The sequence below is a fragment of the Protopterus annectens genome, chromosome 14.part0 (assembly GCF_019279795.1).
Source record: "Protopterus annectens isolate FY-2018-M chromosome 14.part0, PAN1.0, whole genome shotgun sequence".
Classification (NCBI taxonomy): domain Eukaryota; kingdom Metazoa; phylum Chordata; order Ceratodontiformes; family Protopteridae; genus Protopterus; species Protopterus annectens.
In genome coordinates, this window is record NC_056748.1 from 954616456 (window position 1) to 954640941 (window position 24486).

General features: G+C 40.3%; 1 protein-coding gene across 1 annotated transcript in view; it reads left to right on the forward strand.

Moving 5' to 3' along the window:
* The window catches only part of LOC122789362 (trichoplein keratin filament-binding protein-like), an 823181-nt gene that overhangs the window by 463703 nt on the left and 334992 nt on the right, over positions 1 to 24486 (forward strand). The window contains exon 10 of the mRNA XM_044056751.1: positions 1892 to 2047. Coding sequence (XP_043912686.1) covers positions 1892 to 2047 — 156 coding nt within the window. The remainder of the gene's footprint in view (positions 1 to 1891; positions 2048 to 24486) is intronic.

A 24486-nucleotide genomic window follows, 5' to 3' on the forward strand; every position in this document is an offset into this window, starting at 1 on the left:
TCTGTTATATGGATATGGATAGCAAGATGCAAGCAGTTAAAATGTTTAGTTTTATACACAGGTCAGGCATATTTTTATCAACCAGAGAAGCTTTGGATAGTTGTGGATAGCAATTAATAAAGAGGTGAAGGAATTTATCTGGGAGGAGAAGTCAGCAAGAGTCAAGTGAGAGAAATGGATTCTTCCAATTGAGCAAGGCAGTTTGCGATGACCCAATTTGAAGGGGTATTTCAGAGCTACACATTTAAGGCTCCTATACATAGCACAAACAGAAATCTATAATTAAAAGTGGAAAGGGATGAGATGAAATGGGGGGGGGACTCAAGAAACAAGGAGAGAATGTGATTTTGGATGCAGATCTTTAAGGAGCACAATAACCATATAGTATATTATATTCATAAAGTAACAGAAAATGTTCTAAGAACTAAGTCAACATGGGAATTGTAGAAATGAGATTCTGCTGATAGGGATTACTGCAATTAAGGATACAGACAATAGTCAAGAGGGGGCTGGAAATTATTGGAGAAAATTAGTAAAAGAACCAGGGTATTGGGAGCAAATAATTAGAGAGGGAAATGTAATAGATTGGTAAGAGGGCAAGAATGTATTTGGACTGCAGGCTAGAGATTGGCTTCCCTATCAAGGACTGATATCAGAGCACAGACAAAGAGAAAGAAACATGGAGATCCTAAGTGAAAGACCAACACTGGTACAGTTTTTAGTAGAATCTAGAACAGAACCTGCTGTTAAAAAAGCAAATAATTAGTACAGCATGCAAAATATTCCATGATAACTATAACAATCAGAGCAGGTTAGAAAGGATTGGGAAGAGAGACTGGATAAGCAATCCACAAAGAAACAATGGGGGGCATCTTTACTTGGAAGTGTTTACATAGGTATTTTTAAACCAGAAGTAGACTACAAAGAAATTTTCCTCAGGTAGACAGCAAATGTTGGAGGCATGATGGGGAAGAAAGAAGTATGGGGGAACATATTTTCTGAAAGTGTAATGAGTTGGCAAACTTTAAAGACTCCCTGCAGACTGCTCTGTCAGAGATACTTGGTGAGCAAAGTGGTGTAACTAAAGATATGATTTTTTGAGCTATGACACAGAATCGGAATTGCCTAAACATAGTAAGGCCTTTCTGAGTTTAATTATGGTGGCTGCAAAAATGCAATTACTAGAAAATGGAAATAAAAGTCTAAACCAATTTTACTAGAATATAGTAAGAGAGATAAAACAACTGGAACTGGGATCTTTAGTAAAACATAAGAGCAAATTACACAGAAAAAAATAGTAATTGTGGGAACAATACATGCAAAGAAGGAATGTGCTTTAAAAAAGGCAGGATTTGAATGACCTATGTAATGTTTGACTGACAATGGATAGATTATAAGTGATGTATAATGTTTCCAAATAAAATTCTGTCAATATGGTTTGTGATGTAAAATGTTTGTAACTAAAATTATGTCAATATGGTTTGTTTTCATTTATATACATGTATGATTGGTTATGTCATATGTGATAATTTAATAAAGGTGTTTCTTGTTTAATAAATAGATGAATTATGACTTGGATGAGGATATCCATGTATACACTTATATAAATAGACATCACTTTTTGATGCTAAGGAAACACAGTATGAAATCAATACATCACTCTAAGTATAGGCCTGGCATTGAAAGCACTATTTCATGTTAAATATGATGTCTTCTCACAGCTATTACAATCCATATATCAGTACAAGACACAATCTTTTTTGCACTGCAATCTGTGTACTAATACTCAAAGATGGAATACAATAACTCTTTGAACATAAATATAAATAATAAATCTCATAATCAGGTAATTTGCTAAAGAGAACTCAATTGCATGCTATTTGTTCTTCAGGCACATAAGCAGAAGAGACTGAGCCATCTGCAGTCTGCAGTTAATCAGCATGTGAATAAACAGAATCAAAAGCTAAACAACTGGGAGGATCGTTACAGGTCAACTCAAGCAGAAGAGAAACAAGGAAGAACAGATGATGATATAAAACACTTTCAGGTGATTGCGAAAGCTGTGTCTTTTAGTTTAAAATATAAATATGATTTTGAAAAATGCTTGGTAGGTTATGAATATCATATTTGAATATAAATTGTTTTTCCCTAATTACATGAATGCAGGCTAGGCTCGCCATTGAAAAATGAATTATCAAGGTAGGTGCTGTTTACTGTGCTGGAACCAAAGTTTTTTAAGACTCTAAGTCATGTTGGCTGGGTTCTGCTGAAATCAAATTCTAGTTATAGTTGCATTCACAGTCTGATGCACACAGAGACTTGCAGAATGCACACTGATGAAAGAATATACTTTGCAGCACAACACTCTGTTACTTTAAGAGCAGTAACTAATAAATAACATATTCTTATAACAAATCACATGGACTACTGCTGCAGCTTTAGTTACACTGTACCACTTTACTTCTCGATCAGCATAGAAGATAATTCTCCTGTACATTACCTCGGAACAAGTATGTTCCTACCAAACTACCTCGAACAATTTCATCTGCTGTAGTCTTTTTATAGTGTTTTTAGTTCCTGTTTTTCTTCTTGGTATTCTATTTTGGACGTACTTATGTTTATGTAATAAGACAGTGAAGTTAATTATTACTTGTTCCTTTTTGCATTGTGAATGGATTTCATATGCTTTTAATCATGGAATATGCTTTGCTGCAAAGATTACAACTATCATTGGCTTTAATACCTAAATAAGAACAGCTAAGACTGAATAAATTGAAATAAATTCCTGGAACCTCAGCTGAAGACTACAGCTATTGTCAGTGCCTGCATCTTTTAGTATAAAATGAAAAAAGAAATATGTTTTGTAACATTCCCATGATATCACATCATAGTGGACTGTATTGTCATCAAATACCCTTCTACAGAATTGCTTTGTTATGTAAGTAGCAATATGCAGTATGTAAAACACAGCCGTTGAAGTGGTGTTTCTGAACTGCCACATACACAGACAATTTTCTAACCACAACACTGCAGACATGAACAATAGTATGTGGAAGGTGCTAGTATACGAACATTTCAGTCACTACCATGCTTAAATGCTGATCGGTGTCCATGTGCATGTGTGTCCAGACACACTTAATATGCATGCTGTACAGTGTTAATCAAACCTTCCTACTGCACTCTTTCTAATACTGCCATACTTAATCATTCTGGCTCCTCACAAGCATCAAAAGATGGAGTATTTACACTGATGAGCTCCAGTGGAAGGTAAGAATATTCATTCATTGCAATTTTCTCATCAGACATTTTGTGATATGCAGAAAGCCATTTTGTGCTCCACATCAGGCAAAACACTCCCTGTGCCCTGAGTAAGACTTTTATTTATCATTTGTTTACTGGGAATGTTGACTTGGAATAAAAACAATTTTCAGCAGAGGCCCAGGGAGAAATGCTCCAGACACATCTCTTTTTAACATGTGAGGAAACTAGAGTACCCAGAGAAAACCCATACAAATACAGGGAGGACATGCAGATTCCACACAGAAGGCACTCCAGCTGAGAATCGAACTGGAGAACCTCTTGCTGTGAGGTGACAGTGCTACCACTGCACCACTGCACCATCCAGCATTTTGCAGTGCAAAAGACAGCATCATTAGCTAGTATAAAGTTAGTCCATGGTGGCATTTTATCATGCAGCTTCGCTAGATATTAAACTGCAGATGTACATAGTGCAATTGTTTACTTTGTGATGTCAGTAGCTACCCCCAGAACAAATATATCTTACAATGAAGTCAGCCATTTCATCAATTAATCATTACATCTGCATAGCTAACTTTCCTTGTTCTCTTTTGCTGGTGCAACTTTCCCAGTAGTTCCCATATTTCATCCCACTACAGCATTGATTTCATGGAAAATATCACCTGTGTTAGCAATGTAGATAGTGATCATCATTCTTTTTTAATACATAAAGTGGTCAGTTGGACTGCTTGAGGAAATAAATATTTCCTTTTGGTCTGATTTAAAATTTCACAGGGAATTTCAACTAAATTTTAAATTTTACCAGTTATTGGTAAGAGTTTTACAGTGGGTCACAGTTACTCTGATTCTTCAATAATGAGAACATTTTGAAATGTAATGTCATTTACAGGTGTTACTGATGGTCGTGAAAGGGCCCATGTCTTCCGACACTTTGGAAAATTATACCACTGGAAGAAAACTGCCACTAAATAATTTCCACAAATAATGTAGGAGTTGATCTCACCAAAGTGCATTGCAAACTTTGTAAAAGCTTCAAACCATTTACCAGAATGAATAGTTTAGTAGCACTAGAGATCATATGTAATCATCAAAATGATGCAATGTTCAGTCCCAGTATTTCCTGGATTATGAATAAAACATTGTATAACATAACATTTCAAATTTTGAGAAGGCTTACTGTCTTAATGTCTTCTTGGAATATTGTTTCATGCCACAAACAGAGCAAATGCTGTGCAACATCATACTGCTAGTTGAAATCCACAAGAAAAACACAAAAATTGTGCCTGGAATTGAGGACAAGAATGAATGACCTGACACTAGGGGAGCTGGGGCTATTTTCACTAGTTATCAGAGGAACTAGGATAGATATGATATAATATGAATGGACAAGGTGATGTCAGAGGGTGATCCTGAATAAAATGAAGGGGAGCAAAGGCAGCTCAAGCAACAAAATGTACGGATACACTACTCCCACGATTTCTGAAACCACTTATTCACAGAGATAGATGTTGGATCAGAGGACTGAACTACCAGAATGTGTAATGCAGAAAAATCCACAGTAAAATTCAGAATGGCATGTGACAAATGAGAAAATAATTTTGAAGGGAAATATGGAGGGAAAGTAGAATGTTAAATGATCCTTCTACCATCAAACAAACACAGTGTTGCAATGTAGTGATACATTTTTATGAGAGTTAATGAGGCTTCTCCTCTCTTTTCCATTGCTAAAGCCCAAGCCTACATTAAGGATGTAACTGCATAGAAAAAATATTTGAGACTGGCCATTTAATATAAGCTTTCCACATTTACTACAAAATAGATGCCTTCCAGTGGCAGCTAGTGACTTCAAATCAAAGGGGAGCTGCAGCAGACAGTTGAATGGGTGGGGCCAATGGGAAGGGGTGTGACAAACTAGAAAGGGATGGAGTTATGCTCAAAACCACAAAAACTGGGACTTTAAATATGCTGCCCAGGGTGCCAAACCATCATTATGAGAGTCCAATCAAGACAAAATGAAGTGTAGAAGAAAAAAAATATTTCAATGCATTGGCTACATGACAGTTTGCTTAATATCTAGATGGAAACAAAAAAGTTGTGAGGCATGAAAAAATAAATTCATTTTTAAATACATTACTGGAATGCCAGTCAAAATCAAGTATAAAAAACAAGCAGCACTCAACTCAAACCACTTCTCCTTGTACTGCAGATCTAAATATAATTTATATTCAGCTTTATAAAAGCACCAAGTAACATGCTAAAAGTAGCAATCTCTGTGATACCCCCAAAAAAGACCTGCTGCCTGACAACTATTTGTTTAATGAGGTAAACATGATCAAAGTAAAAAATAAACAGCAAACAAGAAACAAGCTCAAGATAAATTGCTTAAAGGATTACTGCACACGTTGTGGACCACACATGATAGATAGGCATTCTGTTTAGTTTACTGGTAAAGCCCGCAAAGATGACTGCAAGTCTCCAACAAATGTAGTGAGCTTCTGAAAATACTGTAATCCTGTCCTTTATTACAAATACTGTCATATGCATTTCAATACCTAAGGCTTATATGTTATCTAATTATGTAAATATTCTCTGCATGGCAATAGCAAAAAGGCTTTGAAAATTATAAGCTAGTGATATTGCAATAGGGAATGAATGGCAAACTGATAACAGGTTGATAGTTACTAGGTATCTCCACCAAAGAGGACATTCTCAGGACTGCAGCATCCACCCTCTTTAAAAGTACAACACAGTACAGTATCAGCAATGCATCTACATATTGTGGGAGTAGAACCTATAGCCTTCTGCATCAAAAGCAAGTACACTACCTGTTGTGCTATTAACAATGCAAGCAGACTCAGCATAAGCAGCACTAAACTTCTCTTCTCCTGAAGCTCTTAGCTCCTTGTAAAATTCATTTGGCACTCAACTGTATCTCTCAACTTTGCAGCACATGAGCACAAGAAATCTGGAAAAATGTATTGGGGGGAGAAAAGCCCAAAAACCAGGGGCATATGTTAAACATTGCTTGTATAACTTTGGAATGTTGCTGAAATAAAACACTGTACTACTGCCATGCATTTCACTCCCAAGTCTTAAACCCAGGACCATGTGCACTACAGTCAGAGCAACATACCACTATGCCAAATCAGCTGTTTCTTGAAAGACAGGAAGACTGAAACTTAAATGGGTATCATTTAGTGAATTCAGTTCGCACCATAGCTCTCAACCTGTTAGTACAAAACAACTGGACAAAGCCAATAATGGGGAAATACAGCCCTCAAACATATTCAGGGAATTCAGTTCTCACCATAGCTCTCAAACTCTTAGCACAAAAAAACATGCACAAAGTTAACTGGGGGATCTCTCACACACACACACACACACACACACACACACACACACACACACACACACACACACACACACACACACGCACACACACACACACACACACACACACACACACACACACACACACACACACACACTTAGTTCTGGCAGTGAAAAAACTAGTACCTGGAGATTGCTCCAAATAAGCAGTGAAAGTCCATGTGCTCCCAAGCCAGTAGTCCCATTTCCTCCATAATCAGTTCCTCAAGCTCCATTCAAAGCAGCAGCTCTGCTTAAGCCAGTTCCCCTTCATTTCCTCCATAAGCCAGTTTCTCTGTGCCGGAATGACAAGCACACATGTGTGCACTGCCTCTGTGTGTTCTGAGCATGCACAGACTACAGACTGTGCAGTCCAATCCCCTTCCAGTCTATGCAGTTGTAACTGCATAGACTTCTGTGGCATCTGTAGACTGCTGCCTTCTTCAGAATCCAGACTGGTTAAACAGCAGTCCGGATTTGAGTTTCCACACATGCATTCACGGGTACCGGGATTTTTTTTTTATTTTGGTTTTCTTTTTGTACAGCTGGGGGGGGGGCTGCAGTCCTTCAGTCCAATAGCACGAGCCACCACTGATGCCTGCTCTCTGGACAGAGTTTCTTAGGTTGTCCTACATGGCATGCTATATTTTCTTAGGATCAGTCAAAATCACAGAGGGCAATATGTGGGAATCTTCACCAACTATAATGGTCACGTGATGAAATATTTATTTTCATGTTAAAACAGTACAGGGAAGCGAGGCAGTTGCTTTAATAGAAGAACACTGAAAATCACTGATAATCTCCCCAGTGTTATGACAGCTTGGAATTCCTAAATGAACTGAACTCCTTCTTTGGCAGATTTGAGGAGAAGAAAACCACCATACCTTCTAAAACAAACACTGACAAAGAGTAGACAGTGCTCACCTTAAACTCCGAGGAGGTAAGACTTCAGCTTAAGAAGGTGAATCCTAGGACGGCTGCTGGACCAGACAACATATCTGGCAAGGTGTTGAAAGGCTGTGATGATCAGTTATGTCTGGCACTGACAGACATCTTCAACTCATCTCTTGCTATGGCTTGCCAATAAGGCAAAACAACATACCCAACACACAAGTCATAGGTGACTCCATAGTCGGGCACACTGATGTCCCACTCACCAGGCTAAACAAGAAGAAGGTTACTGTCAGCTGCCTGTCAGGTGCCAGGATCCACCACATAACCCACGCACTCAGGTCACTCCACAACAAGTACAAATATGACTCTGTCATTGTTCATGTTGGTGTGAATGACCTGAGACATACCTCCCTGGACTACATGAAAAGAGACATGGAAGAGCTGTCCGATCTTGTAGCCCAGGCCGGTATGACCCAAGCCCTGAGTAGCATTCTGCAATCGCCCAGAATGATACCGCAGTACAAGGACAAAATGATTGATTTCAACAATTGGCTAAGCTTCTGGTGTCATTCTAAGGGGATCCAGTATCTGTCTGCTTGGGATGACATGGTCGACAGACCACGATGCTTTGCCACAGACGGCCTGCACCTGTCGCCCCTGGGATTCCAGATACAGGCTAAGGCTCTTGCTGCCCCTATAGTGCCTTTTTTAGGCAGGGTTCAAATAACAAATTCACCACCATAATAGGAACAGGCAAGCAAAAACTGAGGGTAATGCTACTCAATGCTAGAAGTCTAAATCTCAAAATGCACTCACTCGAGGCACTTCTTAAAATGAAGAACATCGATATCTGTGCAGTGACTGAGACCTGGTTCAAGGCTCCAGAGAGCACCCCTGCACTACCAGGCTATAATGCATACCACACTTTTCGGCCATGTAACCTGGACCGAAACACCAAAGGCAGAGGTATATCCATATTCATTAAGGATATCCACACCTCCAGGCTAGTTGCTCAGCATAATGCATCCAAGGTTATCATAGTGCAACTAACTCTGGGCAAAACTGCAATCCAAATTGTAGCTTGTTACAGATCCCCCACCATGCCCCAGGATTCCCACTCCTCTTTTCTTGATGTCATCATCATCTTCTTTCGGCTGTTCCCGTTAGGGGTCACCACAGCGCATCATCTGTTTCCATTTCTTCCTGTCCTCTGCATCATGCTCTTTCACACCAACCACCTGCATGTCCTCTCTCACCACATCCATAAACCTCATCTTAGGCCTTCCTCTTTTCCTCTTACCTGGCAGCTATATCCTTAGCATCATTTTCCCAATATACCCAGCATCCCTCCTCAGCACATGTCCAAACCAATGCAATCTCGCCTCTCTTGCTTTGTCTCCAAACTGTCCAACCTGAGCTGACCCTCTAATATACTGATTCCTAATCCTGTCCATCCTAGTCACACCCAGTGCAAATCTTAACATCTTTAACTCTGCCACATCCAGCTCTGACTCCTGCCTTTTCGACAATGCTACCGTCTCTAACCCATATAACATAGCTGGTCTCACTACCCTCTTGTAGACCTTCCCTTTCACTCATTACTGGTACCTGTCTGTCACAAATCACTCCTGACACTCTTCTCCACCCATTCCACCCTGCCTGTACTCTCTTCTTCACCCCTCTTCCACACTCACCATTACTCTGAACTGTGGATCCCAAGTACATAAACTCATCCACCTTTAACAACTCTACTCCCTGCATCCTCACCATTCCTCTACCCTCCCTCTCATTTACACACATATATTCTGTTTTAGCCCTGCTGACCTTCATTCCTCTCCTCACTAAAGCATATCTCCACCTCTCCAGGGTCTCCTCAACCTGGTCCATATTCTCACTACATATCACAATGTCATCTGCAAACATCATAGTCCACGGGGCCTCCTGTCTAATCTCATCTGTCAACCTGTCCATCACCACTGCAAATAAGAAAGGGCTCAGAGCTGATCCTTGATGTAATCCCACCTCCACCTTAAACATATCTGTCACTCCCACCGCAGTCCTCACCAATGTCACACTACGCTTGTACATATCCTGTACCACTCTTACATACTTCTCTCCCATTCCCGACTTCCTCATACAATACCACAACTCCTCTCTAGGCACCCTGTCATACGCTTTCTCTAAGTCCAAAAAGACACAATGCAACTCCTTCTGACCTTCTCTGTATTTCTCCAACAACACTCTCAGAGCAAATATTGCATCTGTAGCGCTCTTTCCTGGCATGAAACCATACTGCTGATCACTAATCATCACCTCCCTTCTTAACCTAGCTTCCACTACTCTTTCCCATAACTTCAAGCTGTGACTGATCAATTTTATCCCTCTGTAGTTACTACAGCTCTGCACATCACCCTTATTCTTAAAGATAGGTACCAAAACACTTTTTCTCCACTCCTCAGGCATCCTCTGACTTTCCAAAATTTCATTAAACAATCTGGTTAAAAATTCCACTGCCATTTCTCCTAAGCACCTCCATGCTTCCACTGGTATGTCATCTGGGCCAACAACCTTTCCATTCTTCATCCTCTTCATAGCTGTCCTTACTTCCTCCTTGCTAATCTGCTTCACTTCCTGATTCACTATCCCCACATCATCCAACCTTCTCTCTCTCATTCTCTTCATTCATCAGCCCTTCAAAGTACTCTTTCCATCTACTCAACACACTCTCCTCACATGTGAGTATGTTTCCCTCACTATCCTTTATCACCCTTACCTGCTGCACATCTTCCCAGCTCTGTCCCTCTGTCTAGCCAATCGGTACAGGTCCTTTTCTCTCTCTTTAGTGTCCAATCTCTCATACAACTCTCTGTATGCCTTATCCTTAGCCTTCGCCACCTCTCTCTTTGCCATGCACCTCATCTCCTTATACTCATGTCTACTTTCTTCATCACTTTGACAATCCCACTTCTTCTTCACCAGCCTCTTCCTCTGTATACTCTCCTGTACTTCCTCATTCCACCACCATGTCTCCTTGTCCTCCTTCCTCTGTCCAGATGTCACACTAAGCACCTTCCTAGCAGTCTCCCTTACTAGCTCTGCTGTAGTTACCCAGCTATTCAGTAACTCTTCATTGCCTCCCAGTGCCTGTCTTAACTCTTCCATGAACTCCACCTCACAATCACCCTTTTTTAACTTCCATCATTTAATCCTTGGCACTGCTTTCACACTCCTCCTCCACTTCTTGATCACCAACATTATCCTGCAGACCACCATTCTATGCTGCTTAACTACACTTTCCCCTGTCACCACTTTACAGTCTCCAATCTCCTTTAGACTGGTCCTCCTACATAGGAAATAATCCACCTGTGTGCATCTTCTTCCACTCTTGTACGTCACCCTATGCTCCTCCCTCTTCTTAAAATACGTATTCACCACAGCCATGTCCATCCTTTTCGCAAAATCCACAATCATCTGTCCTTCTGCATTCCTCTCCTTAACACCATACCTACCCATCAATTCCTCATCCCCTCTGTTCACTTCACCAACATGCCCATTGAAGTCCGCTCCAATCACTAGTCTCTCACCGTTGGGTACACTCACCACCACTTCATCCAACTCACTCCAAAATTTTTCTTTCTCATCCATCGCACACCCAACTTGTGGAGCATATGCACTAACAACATTCATCATTACACCATCAATTTCAAGTTTCATAAACATCACTCTATCAGACACTCTCTTCACCTCCAAAACACTCTTGGCATACTGATCTGTTAGGATAACCCCTACTCCATTTCTTCTGCCATCCACACCATGATAGAACAATTTGAACCCGCCTCCTATACACTTGGCCTTACTTCCCTTCCATCTGGTCTCTTGCATGCACAATATATCAACCTTCCTTCTCTCCATCATATCAGCTAGCTCTCTCCCCATACCAGTCATACTGCCAACATTCAAAGTTCCTACTCTCAGTACTACACTCCTAACCTTCCTCCTCTCTTCCTGCCTTCGGGCATGCCTTCCCCCTCCTCTTCTTCTTTGGCCAACAGTAGCCCAATTTCCGCCAGCACCCTGTTGGCTAACAGTACTGGTGGCGGTCATTGTTAACCCGGGCCTCGACTGATCTTGTATGTAATTATGAAAACTTCTCCGCATCAGTAGTTTTTGGCAGAGGTTTTACGCTGGATGCCCTTCCTCTTTTCTTGATGTACTGGAGAATATTAGGGTTCAACCAAACACCCTAATAATGGGTGACTTCAACTACCCCACCATTAACTGGGAAAACTACTCGTGTACCAACTCCTTAGCTCAACGCTTTCTGGAATTCATAAACTCCAATACCCTAGATCAACTTATCCACACCCCCACCAGGGTCAATAATATCCTAGACCTAGTCATTACCAACATGAGTGACTGGTGTTCCACACCTGAAGTCAACTCCTTGTTGGTCCGATCCAACCATAAGCTTATCACCCTTGACATCCACATCCCGCCCCACCCCCCATTAAGGAAAACACAGTAAAAAATTTCTCCAAAGCCAACTTTATGCTTCTTAAAACAGAAGTGGTGAAACTCATGACACCCATGCAGCTGGACAATATAGTTACATCTGCTGAATCCTATACAAATGCACTCTATAAGCACTTACACGAGTGCATGGATCATGCTATCCCAAACAGAACCAAGATGCTATCCTCCAAAAAAAGGAAGCCAATCTAGTGGCCCCCTGCCATAAACAAACTGTACAACAGAAGGAAGAAACTGTTGTAAAAGAGAGTAAAATTCCATGAGTGGAGGAGCTCCCTGGTCAGCCTCAGTAAGAAGCTGAGATCCCTTATAAGATCCTCCAAAGCTAGCTATGAAAACAAAATTGCCACTAAATCCAAGGACAACCACAAAGCATTCTATAGCTATGTCAAGAATCTAGATGGCAACACCCAGATCTGCTCTGAGTTACAGCACAAAGGCACGAAAATTACAGAACCAACTGATATTGCCAACATCCTGGCAGATCGGTTCAGTGCTAACCTTACCCCCCTCTCACCCCCTAAAGGGCCCATGTCTATACAGGAAGAATGCAGAGTCCCTGTAATCACAACTACACAGGTAAAAGCTGCACTCTGTAAGCCAAAAACACAGCATCCATGGAACTGGATAACATCCCAGGCTGCGTTTTACATGAACTTCAGAACTAAATGGCTCCCCACTTAAGCACCATGTTCAATAATAGCCTCACATCAGGCTTTGTGCCCACTGAATGGTGCACAGCAACAGTTATCCCACTCCACAAAGGGGGAGCCACCACTGATCGTGGGATCTATCGACCTATTAGCCTGATGAGCCTGGTCTGCAAGGCCATGGAATGTATCATCATGGAACTCATAAACAAAGACATTGGTAACTTCCAAACTCTGGATCCCACCCAGTTCGGGTTTGGGAAAGGCAGATCATGCCTCCTGAACCTGATCAACTTCTTTGAGGCAGTCACCAAAGCCGTGGATGAGGGTAAGGTGGTTCACACAGCCTATCTTGACCTCACCAAGGCTTTCGACACCATCCCCCATTCTGGAATTATAGCTAAACCCACTAAACTAGGTATAAACCCCCTACGTCACAAGATGGGTTGCCAACTGGCTCACTGACAGAATCCACACTGTAAAAGTTGCAGACTCCAAAACTGACCTCAATGCAGTGACAAGTGGAGTACCACAGGGTTCCGTCCTGGGACCTCTCCTGTTTGGTATCTACTTCTCTGAAGTACAGGTTAACACAGAAGGCCTCTGGCTAATGAAGTTCACAGATGACTGCAAACTAGGAGCCATAGTCAAATCCCCAAATGATGTGGACATCCTACAGAAGGGCCTCACTGAGACAGATGCCTGGTGTCAGAGCCATAGCCTCAAGCTCAATGCCAAAAAGTGCAGTGTCATCCCCTATGGTACAAACTCTGTACCCATGAACTACCACATAGGCAGCAATCTACTTAACACCAAATGCATGATAAGAGACCTTGGACGCAGGTGGACAGTAGGCTCTCCTTTGATAGTCACATTACCACAGTAGTCAGGAAGTCCTTCTATGTGGCACACCTCATCATAAAAGAGTTCTCATCCAGAAAAAAAGTGGTCATTTTTCCCCTCTACTCATCACTCATAAGACCCATTATAGAGTACAATGCCCCTTTTGGAATGTACCTCACAAGACATCTGCAGCAGCTGGAAAGGCCACATAAGTACCTCACAAAGAGGATTACTGGCCTCAAACAAATGCCCTACACTGACCACCTGAAAAAACTCCAGCTTTACTCCATAGCATATCGCCTACTCTGAGGTGATCTCTGCCTAACATATAAAGGTATGTCAAACCCAGAGCTGATGGACATGCTACACCTAAAGAAATCCCAATCCCTCCGAGCTACACACTCTAGGGACCTAAACCTTATCACCACAATAAACAGGACATGCTGGAGGGATAGATTCCTGTCCAAGAGACTTCCTATACTCTGGAATAAGCTACCCATCTATGTCAAGCAAAGTTCTTCATTAGAACTCTTCAAGAAAAATCTTGATGAGTGGATGGGAAATAGGAAATACACCCCAGGGATCACTTCTGTGTCTCTGCTGGACAGTAGCACAGGAAAATAACTTTCTTGGGTGGCGTAAGCTATGGAACCTTGCTGGCTAGGCTTGTGTAGGCCCTTGGACCAATAGCCAAGTACCTATGAACCTATGAACCTATGGAGAAAGTTCCCTCATGTTTCAAGGAAACAAGTATTGTCCCACTTCCAAAGAAATACAACCCTACCTACCTCAGTAACTTCAGACCAGTCGCCTTAACCTCAAACGTCATGAATTGCTTTGAGGGGATTGTGAAAAAAACATCTATCTGCAAGTCTGCCTAAGTCCTTCGATCCACTCCAGTTTGCATACGAGGCAAATAGATTGACTGCAGATGCTATATCTGTCACACTACACCTTGCATTAAAACACCCAGAAGGGAGGAACAACTACGTGAAGATGCTGTACATCGACTTCAGTTCTGCATTCAGCACTGTGATACCAATGCAACTGGTGGATAAACTTGTGAAACTCGGGATAAACAAGCACCTATGTAACTGGACTGTTGACTTTCTGGTTGGTAGACCCCAGTGAGCATGCACTGAAAATAACACCTCTCAACGTACAGTCCTGAATACTGGTGTCCTCCAAGGTTGTATGCTCAGACCCCTGCTCTTCACCATCCTCACCCATGACTGTACTGCAAAACATAAGTCAAACCATATTATAAACTTCGCTGATGATACCACAGTCGTGGGTCTCATTAATGGTGGGAATGAACATAACTACAGGGATGAGGTAAACACTTTGATTGCCTGGTGTGACAGGAAAAATCTGGACTTGAATGTTAATAAGACCAAAGAAATGGTTATGGACTTCAGGTGAAAGGCAACAGTTCACCAACCACTCACTATCAAAGGGGAGGTAGTAGAGAAAGTCAAAACAACCAAGTTCCTGGGCCTTCACATCTCTGATGACCTCTCCTGGGCTGCTAACACTAACCATATTGTCAAGAAGGCTCAACAGAGGCTTCACCTCCTGAGAAAGCTCAAAAAGGCCATGCTCCCACTGTCTACTCTTACCACTTTTTACACGGGAGTTATTGAGACATCCTCACTAACAACTTCATAGCATGGTTCAGCAACTGCAGAGGTGCTGAGAAGAAGAAACTACAGAGGGTGGTGAGGGTGGCTGAGAAAATCTTGAGCACAAACCTTCCTTCTATTCAGGAGCTTTTCTTTACAAGAGCAAGAAAGAGAACATATAAATACTTGCTGATTTGACCCATCCGGCCTACAGCTGGTTCTCACAACTTGCGTCTGGAAGGACTTACCACAGCTTCCACTGTACGACTACAAGATTCAGGAACAGTTTATATCCTACAGCTGTGAAACTTATTAATACAGACACCAACCAAAATACCTGATACATTGAAGCCTCTTTTTTTTTCACTTAATCCTGCTGCTCAGAGCAATTACCACCATCATTACTATTATGTAATATGATGGCTATACTGAGCCACATCTAAGGTTAACAAGTGGAATAGGGTAACTAAACAGGTGCTATTCACTAGTCTCTGTTTATTCTATATCTTAACAGTGTAGGGGTTTGGTGGTGAGTATTTATTTATTATTTATCACTGGATAATGGGTATTGAATGTGATTATGTAATGTAAACTACCTCTTGCATGTCATAAGTGTTATTTTCTTTCTTATGTTATTCTTTGATACCGCTGTAGCTACGTTATTTGCTCTGCATTTTTCTTGTGAGCTGACATTTGTAATTTTGTTTAGGCTGCACTTGTGTGGTCCTAAATGACAATAAAGATTCTTTGAATCTGAATCTTTGAAAAAAAGACATATTTGATTACTTAAGAAACTATTTCATCCAAAAAGTCTGTCATATTTTTGTATATAGTTGGAATTTGCAGGGTAAAGAAATACATTTGCACTGTATTCATAGCATTTCATTTCAGTGTGATTGTGCCCTGTACACCTGTGAATGTATCATCGTGACCATTATTGATTTACGGATATATTGTTCATTGTAATCATATCGTGTACCCCTGTAAATTTATTGTTATGACCATCATCCATATACATATATTCTGTTCAATACTTATGCTTTGTTGCTTTGAATCTGTTAATATGCTAAATGCAAACATGTTGATGCATTGTTTTTTGTAAAAAGAAGAATTCATTTCAATTATTTTTAATTTGCAAGTTTTGCCATGGGCATTGCTGAAAAGTGGGCTCCACCCAATAGGCCTTTTTTTGATCAACAAAATCAGTAACTAAAAAATGCTGGTCTGTATCACATTTATGTGATCGAACAGTGAAATGTTCAAACACGTAATAATCGACCAAAACATATCGAACTGTCAGAATGTCGAACGGCTCAATGAACATCTCCGTACAGTGTGGACATGGAAGTTTTCCATTGTCTGCACTGTAGTGTGATCTCGGACTTGGTATATTTAAGTAGTGAGGTGTGTGGGGAGTGCAGCCCCCCACGCGGGTAGTGCAGGGGGGGGCTTGTCCCCCTGCTTAGAGCATTTTAATGGTTTGTTTGGCTGTTTTTTAATTTTTTTTGCCATTCGACATTACAGCATTTCGATATTTTGGGGTTGATTATTAAGTGCTTGAACATTTCACTGTTCGATCACGTAATATAAACGCCATTTATCAGTGTAGGCAGTGAAAGGCCTTTTTCTATATATAGCTGAAATACAATTTCTATGCTTAACAGAACTGAGGATAGCTCAGGTTGACAAAATATCTGAATATGTAGGCATTCAGACTAATGCAGGTGGCATCTGAAAAGAGGACAGTGTTGCCTAAATCTTAACTGCAGATAACTGCTTGAAAAATTGCATCAGTGAAAGGTAAGAATACCAAAAGTCAATAAAAGTGATTAAATGCTTCTCAATCAAAGATTCACTATTCAGATGATTCTCCCACTGAACAACACTATCTACCTATGTCCATTTTTCTTGGATTTTCCTTAGTTTTCTGTTAAAGACAATTTATTTTTGTTAATAGCTGGTATTATTTTCATAAGCTTTGTAAGAACAGTAACTACAACATTGTCAATAGGGAGAAACTATTGATTTAGCAAACCAGACTGGGTATTCCTACCTAGTTAAATTGCTCTATTCATTACAATTCATCAGTTCATTTCTATTACTAGCGTGCTATGCTCAGGCCAATTATGCAGTACCATAGCCTTATGTATAGCTCTCTGAGCTTCCTTTCCTTCTTCACTCAGTATCCCAGTCTTATAAGCACTGGTCCCTCATTCAGCTACTTAATAAATGTCCATCTCTGCAAGGCACCTCTGCCTTTTTTTGCTGTTACTTACCAATACTGAGCTATTAAGCCTGTTGCAGTTCCCAGTGGGTAGCCTTACAAGCTGTCACACAGCTTCACAGAATACTGTGACTTTGCATTTGATGTTCTCCCATGCTTTGCTTGTTCTTGGCACACCAATGCAAAAGTGGCCCTGGATATAAATGTCAAGGTATCCACAGCTGCACCTGAACCAGCTTTAAATATTTCCTTCACACTGGGCATAATCCTGGTTCTTACTCACCTGAACATCCCCATTTCTTACTGATATCATGGCTGACATAATGTAAATACATTTCAGGTTGTTCCCCCTTCCTCAAACACACACACACACATACACACACACACACACACACACACACACACACACACACACACACACACACACACACACACACACACACACACACACACACACACATATATCTCACTCTAATACAGAACCAGACATCAGAGGTCCCAGCTCCCCTGTGGATTTTATTCATTCACCTAATTTTCTATTAGAACCAAGGAAGTGAGGGCTGCAAGCAGTCACTGATGAGAAACTCGGCTCCACAAAAAAGTTTTTATTTTCAATCCAAAAGCAGAACTGTTTTTGGAGTGAAAATAAAAAACTTTTTTGTGTAGCCGAGTTTCTCATCAGTGACTCCTTGCAGCCCTTACTTTCGAGGTTTTGGTCATATTTCAAGGGCTGTGTCTTCTTTACTTCTTGTTTTCTATTAGACCCAGCCAAGCAAAAATTAAAAATATCTAACCTAATATCAGACAGATGAAACCTATCATGTCACCTGAACAGCATGAGTACCCTATTATCTCCTAATGCTAGGTTCCATTAGTGCTATTCTCCATAGTGAATCTTCTGGTAATTGACTTCCTACCATGATCTAAAACATATTAATCTCAGACATTTCTTTAGAGTGTTCAGCATGTCATTCTTTGTCGTATTAATCTACATTTTTATAAGTGTATCCATATCACTTCAAAATCATAAACAGTCTGATTTGTTCACTAGGACAAGACATTGTCTCCAAATTTCTAGCACCCCAAATGGACAGTTAATGAATCAGGCATGCTGACGTCTTCATCGTCTTCTTCTTCTGCTAGTAACTGACCCCACATCAAGCATCTGCATCCACATCATCACAAGCGAAGCTCATCTGCCCAGAATCCCAGAGACAATGACAATGAGTGAGTGGATAAAAAGTCACATTTTCTGCACACTATGGAGTTAGTAAGAAATTAAGTTTGTCACAAGATGCTAGTCATCAGAACCACATTACAGAACATATTATATGGTTTTAGAACTACAGAGCGTGGAACAGACAAATGACTGCCTCCTTTTGCAGAAACAGTTGATAGTCCCTAGTCTTCTGATCCTTTTTCAAGTTTTTAAGGACAGATAATGATCTAGAATTTACTGCACCAAATCATCTCTAATGAAAGAGGTGTATTACCCTTTTGTCTTCAAATCTTCAAATAATTTTCAGTACAGCACAGTTGCATTGTTATTGCCCTGACTAGCAAGAGCCATTGAAATTCTCCCAGTACATCGACTGCATTTTTTGAGACTGGTATCATAGTGACATCAATCACAAACTATAAGAAACTACTGTGATGCAGATGGGATCAGTATGGAGGAAGAAGTAGTAAGCCACTCAAAGGTAAAATATTGCTGGAGATTTGTGGCCCACCCCTGGATATGAGTTATCCCCAAATTAGTACAATATATCAGCACTGAGATGGACAGAATCTCGGTCTGAAAGCAAAGACCGACAGACATAAAAAAAAAACATATATATATATATATATATATATATATATACACACACACACATACACACACACACACATACACACACACACACACACACACACACACACACACACACACACACACACTCTGATAACTGCATACAGCTGTGTGTGTATGAAAGAGAGAGACAGACTAAGAAAAGACTATGTTTCCTATTATCCTATTTAACATGAACAACTCCCTGCTACATATTTCTTTGCACTACCATGTTGATATACTGTATGACATTTCCCTTTGCTACCCCATTTTCCTCTCTCTCTCTCTCTTTCTAAGTGGTGAATCTTTGCAGAGCTCATATGTTGCTATGCTGTACACTCCTGTCATGCACAAGTGGCTTTCCAACCAATTACAGTGCCATTGATATGCATGGCATAGAGAATAGTGAAGGCAGCATGCTGGACGACCACATACAGCCACCATGTTCAGGAAGTTGTACCACTATTGATGCTAAGATGGATGACCTGCCTTCTTCACATTTCTGTAGTCCAATTTGCTCCCCTGTATTAATTTCTCGCATACTCTATTGTCTGTACTGAAAAAAATAAATAATGACTCATTTGCATTCCTGCATTTATCACATTTGGTTCCTTCATACATGCAAGCTATGTTTGCACCATTTGACTAAAATATGTACAAAAAAATGTTGCTTCCCAATTGCCTACTGTGCCTACTGATAAAACCAAGAAGCAAACCTGTGAACCACTTACCTCAATAATTCTCAATAAAGGCAAAAATAATGGATGACAAAAAAGCCCAAAATCAAGGAAAGATTTAAATATTGCTCTTATAAACTCAGAATGTTGATAGAATAACAGGTTTTGCATTAGCTTGCATTTTCTGAAGGATATGAAGAGTAAATCTTAAATGTCTGTCATTATTTACTGACTTCAGTCCTCAGTGATTTCTCAGATAATCACACATTTTACAGGAAACAGATCTAAAATATGAGGCAAAAATCCTGAGATTCTAAACAGTCGAGGGGTATGCCAAGAAGGCAGCAGATATCTTACAGCTGAGTTAAGAGGGGGGGGGGGGTTGACTATTTTTACAAGCAGGGCCGGTGTTAGCATTTTGGGGGCCCCCAGCAAATGTCAAGTTGGGGGCCCCCTAGGCATTTCCAGTATAAGTATCATCCTAACAATGCCATCCATCCTAAGCAACCTTTTATTTCATGCTGCAAACTTTTAGGAGTAGTATCCACAGACAGACCTGCAGCTACAAGCTTTTACATTACAACAGGCCTATGTATCACACTATCACTATGTTGAGCTGTCTAACAAAGGGGCAGTTAGAGTTACTGGCACTTAGTTGCAACAGTGATACATTGCAACAAGTCTATGTACAGGTCTGGACTTAAAGTGAAATGATGACTGGACCTACATTTCAACCCCCCACACACACACACACACACACCCTACAGTCCTCACCACTGAGTCCTTCTCCTTTTGGGCTCCCCATACCATCCACGTTACTTTTTTCTTCCTTTTCTCACATTTTGCCTTACTCTAAGCTTTTACAAGAAGCCATAACTTTCTATATGCTCTGAAGTGCATTTTACACAACCTTTTCATCCAATAATAGCTTGAACAGAAATTATGATTAAGGAAAGAATTTCACTGTTGTGGTTCAGCTTTAGTTTTCCTTGCATCCTTCAACACACCTTTCCTGAACAAGACAGCACAGTAATAACCATTTAGGAAATAACTCAAGTCAGGGCCCAAGAAGCCACAGGTTTACAGATGGTCTGGGATGCATTTTAGAGCATTTTCTCAACTTTTACTTCAATGGTTGCCTAAATAAAATTATGAAGAAAAAGAATTTCAGTCTTATTTTTTCTTTCAAGGCATAATTTGTGCCCAAGGCTTAATTTTCAAAGCTGACAAAATTGTAGCTTACAGTAAACTAACAAGCCAGTAGTTGTGAGAATATTTAAGTCTTATCTGGAAATACTGCCTGCCTCCTAACCCTCTAAAAAGACAAGTCACTGCCTATGCATCCCTCTGGTGTTAGACTGGGATGAAAGCAGAGATTTAAATTGCCTTTGTCATATATTTCAAGTGACTGATGATATACATATACATAGCATGTTCTTTACCCCACCGTCAAAGGTAGCCACATGTATATGTGCCTAGTGCGGGGTTGTGAGAATGATTTCAGTAATATTCAAATTTGTTGCTCCTAGACAGTACACCTCTCTTACACAAGCTATAGTAACCTTCTTTGTACACCTCTGAGGTCTTTGAGAAACACTGCCCTCAGCTCAAACACAAGCTATAATGACTTCATGTGCACACCTCTAAGGTTTGACTGTGATGAAAATTAAAGATGTAATATTCATACAATCTCAGCCCCTCATAATCCGTAGTAGCTTTATGTACACACACACATTTGAGCAGGGCTGGTTTTAGAATGGTGTGGTTGTAAACAGAGGCTATTATTAGCTTTATCCTAAAAGGGTCACATCTCAGCACCATTCAGGTTAAACAGCGTATTCTGAAAATTGATACATTTTTCTCCAACAAGCAACAGCTTTGGTGGGGGCCCCCACAGAGTCAATGATGATAAAGGGAGTCCCCATTATCCATTTAGACAGTCTGGTGAGTGGCGGGAACCAGACTCCAAAAATATCTAAGTGTCTGAATGTTCTGTGATATATGTTATGTCTTACTTTCGAAATATAATTACTTATTAAGTACATTTTTTACTGATACACAGAAGAATAATGTCTGTGTCCTGGCATTATTGGGTTCATGCACAGATAAAAGTCAGTGATGTTTTTTTCACACACACACACACACACACACACACACACACACACACACACACACACACAAACACAAACACACAAGCCACAGCAGTACTAGTTATGTACTTATTTCAGCAAACAGAAATGCCTTGTGCGACACTGGTACTGCCACACCAGATTAGTCACTGCTGTTTAGCAGTCGTCAAACAGCAGAAGGGGTAGGATTTATCTCATTGAGGAGTAATGCATACTTGTCACTGTCCCTCCTTTCACAGACCTTCCCTGATTTTGTTCATACTTTTTCTTTATCCTTCATAAAAAGTCTGATTTGCTGGTAAATCATTCAGGATTACAGTCAATCAATCCAGACATCTGAGTTTTATACTTATTGTCCAAAATTGATGTTGATGCAAAATATGTTATTCTAGTAACTTTTAAGTGAATTAGAAATATTTAAACATATTTATGATTCTGAGCATTTATTCTATTATTTTTGGGATTGTACTGAATTCTTAAGCAAAGAAATTGAGTTATAGTATCTGGTGTTCTGGTATTAGTTATAAAACTACCTGAAAGAGAAACTATCCCTGATGATCGGAAGCATCAGCTCTTCTTAAAATCCAAAGTTTGCACTGAGGTAAGTCACTCTGGGCTGCTGATCCCTCTAGTGCTTACCTTGGTCAGTCTAGACTGCTGATCCCTCCAGTGCTTATATTGTTCATGTTCATTATCATCTTCATCCTAACAGGGTCATATCACAGCCCCGCTCATGTTAAAGAGCATAATTAGGAAATGAATGCATTTTTCATTCCTCATTTTCCCCAATCAGCAGCAGCTTTTGTGGGGCCCCCACACAGACAAAGATGATTAAGGGGGCCCCTGCAGCCATGGTTTTGCAGGGACTAAAAGCTGGCTATGTTAGTTAGTTTTAGTGGAGAAACTGTCCAACAGCAGGGTTTAACTAAGCCAGGAGCACTATGTCAGTAGTAAAATATTTAATGGAATTCTGATGCCTGTTACTTGACAAAACACCGTTACTACAACCAGAAATATCTTTGAATTTTAAAGGAGATATAAATAAGAGTTATTACACTCATAGTTTATTAAGTATGCAAGACTGCTGTACTAGCTTTTGTTGGTTTTACAGATGTGACAAAATATCAGGATAAGATAACTTGCTGTGGTTGGGGGCCCCCAGGGAACAGGGGGCCCCCAGCGACCGCAGGGTTCGCTGGTGCCTAAAACCGGCTATGTTTACAAGCTTACAACTGCTCTCAACATCTTTACTCTTCTATAAGTGTCAATCAGGCATTTCACTGTTAAGAATTTTTGTTTTATACATGGACTACAACTACTTTTGCCAACAACATTTACATATTTTTTACATTTGACTGAGTAACTGAATGATAGCTCACAACCACTGCCACTGTAGTTTTTCTATACATACATTTATTTTTCAAACAAAAAAAAATAAACAAATAAGGGAATGTTTCTTATTTAACTGGCATATATAGATGGAATTACCCATCAGTCCACAATATGAGAAGTGAAGTTTGTCCATGTGCAGGTTGACCTGTATATCTCTATTCTCACCAGCTATTGTGCTGTGAACCTGTTATCCCGGTGACCAGAACCTGCTTGCCATATACACTTGCAAGTTACAGAGCCTACCATGTATTTGGCCCTGTCTTGTAATTAGGTCTGATCCAGTGGGTCCCACATGTGGCACCAGCTGTGCTCTTCTGTCAATGAGTTATGTGAGTAGTCAGTACTATGGAATGGAGGACATCTGCATTGTTTTTCATATGCAGCATAAATGCTATACAGGAATCTGCCTGAATTACCCTAAATTAACAAAAATTATTCTAATGTGAACATAGAACTTTGTCTGCATGTTATTAATTTGCCTACAACATCCCTTCTTAGTCTGACTCATACTAGCATGTCACAGTTTGCCAGTCCATGTTATGTTACTATGTGCAGTATGCTCTGACATCAGCTGATTAAATATAAATTAAGTCTATGCCAACCAACACTCTTTATTGCTTTATGCTGAATAGCTGAAGGCAAAAGATGGATTCATTGTTTCTTTGGCAGTTTTTTCTTCTCTTGTGGATATCTGTTTTCAGAGAATGACCAGACTATCCACTTATGTTGTACTGATGTGTACATACAAAGGGTAAAACATGTGTTGGATGTATCAATAAAGAAGAAATAAACAAGTAAAAAGGTAATGAGCATTCAGAAGCCATGGATCTGGAACACTTCCATGTACTTAAAGGTCCATATGTCCCATGTGCTTCTTTCAAAGGAGTTTTAAGGTATTACACAATAGATACCCTGGTTTGCCCGTGTATTTTGTTATTCTTGCCTATATGGCTTTTCTGTATGACTTTTTTCTTGTTGGTTTGGCTGTTAATTGTGATAACTATATTTCAGGTGGTGGATTAGGAGGGTTGGCATAAGGGTTAAGGTGTTTACCTGACAGACACAATGTA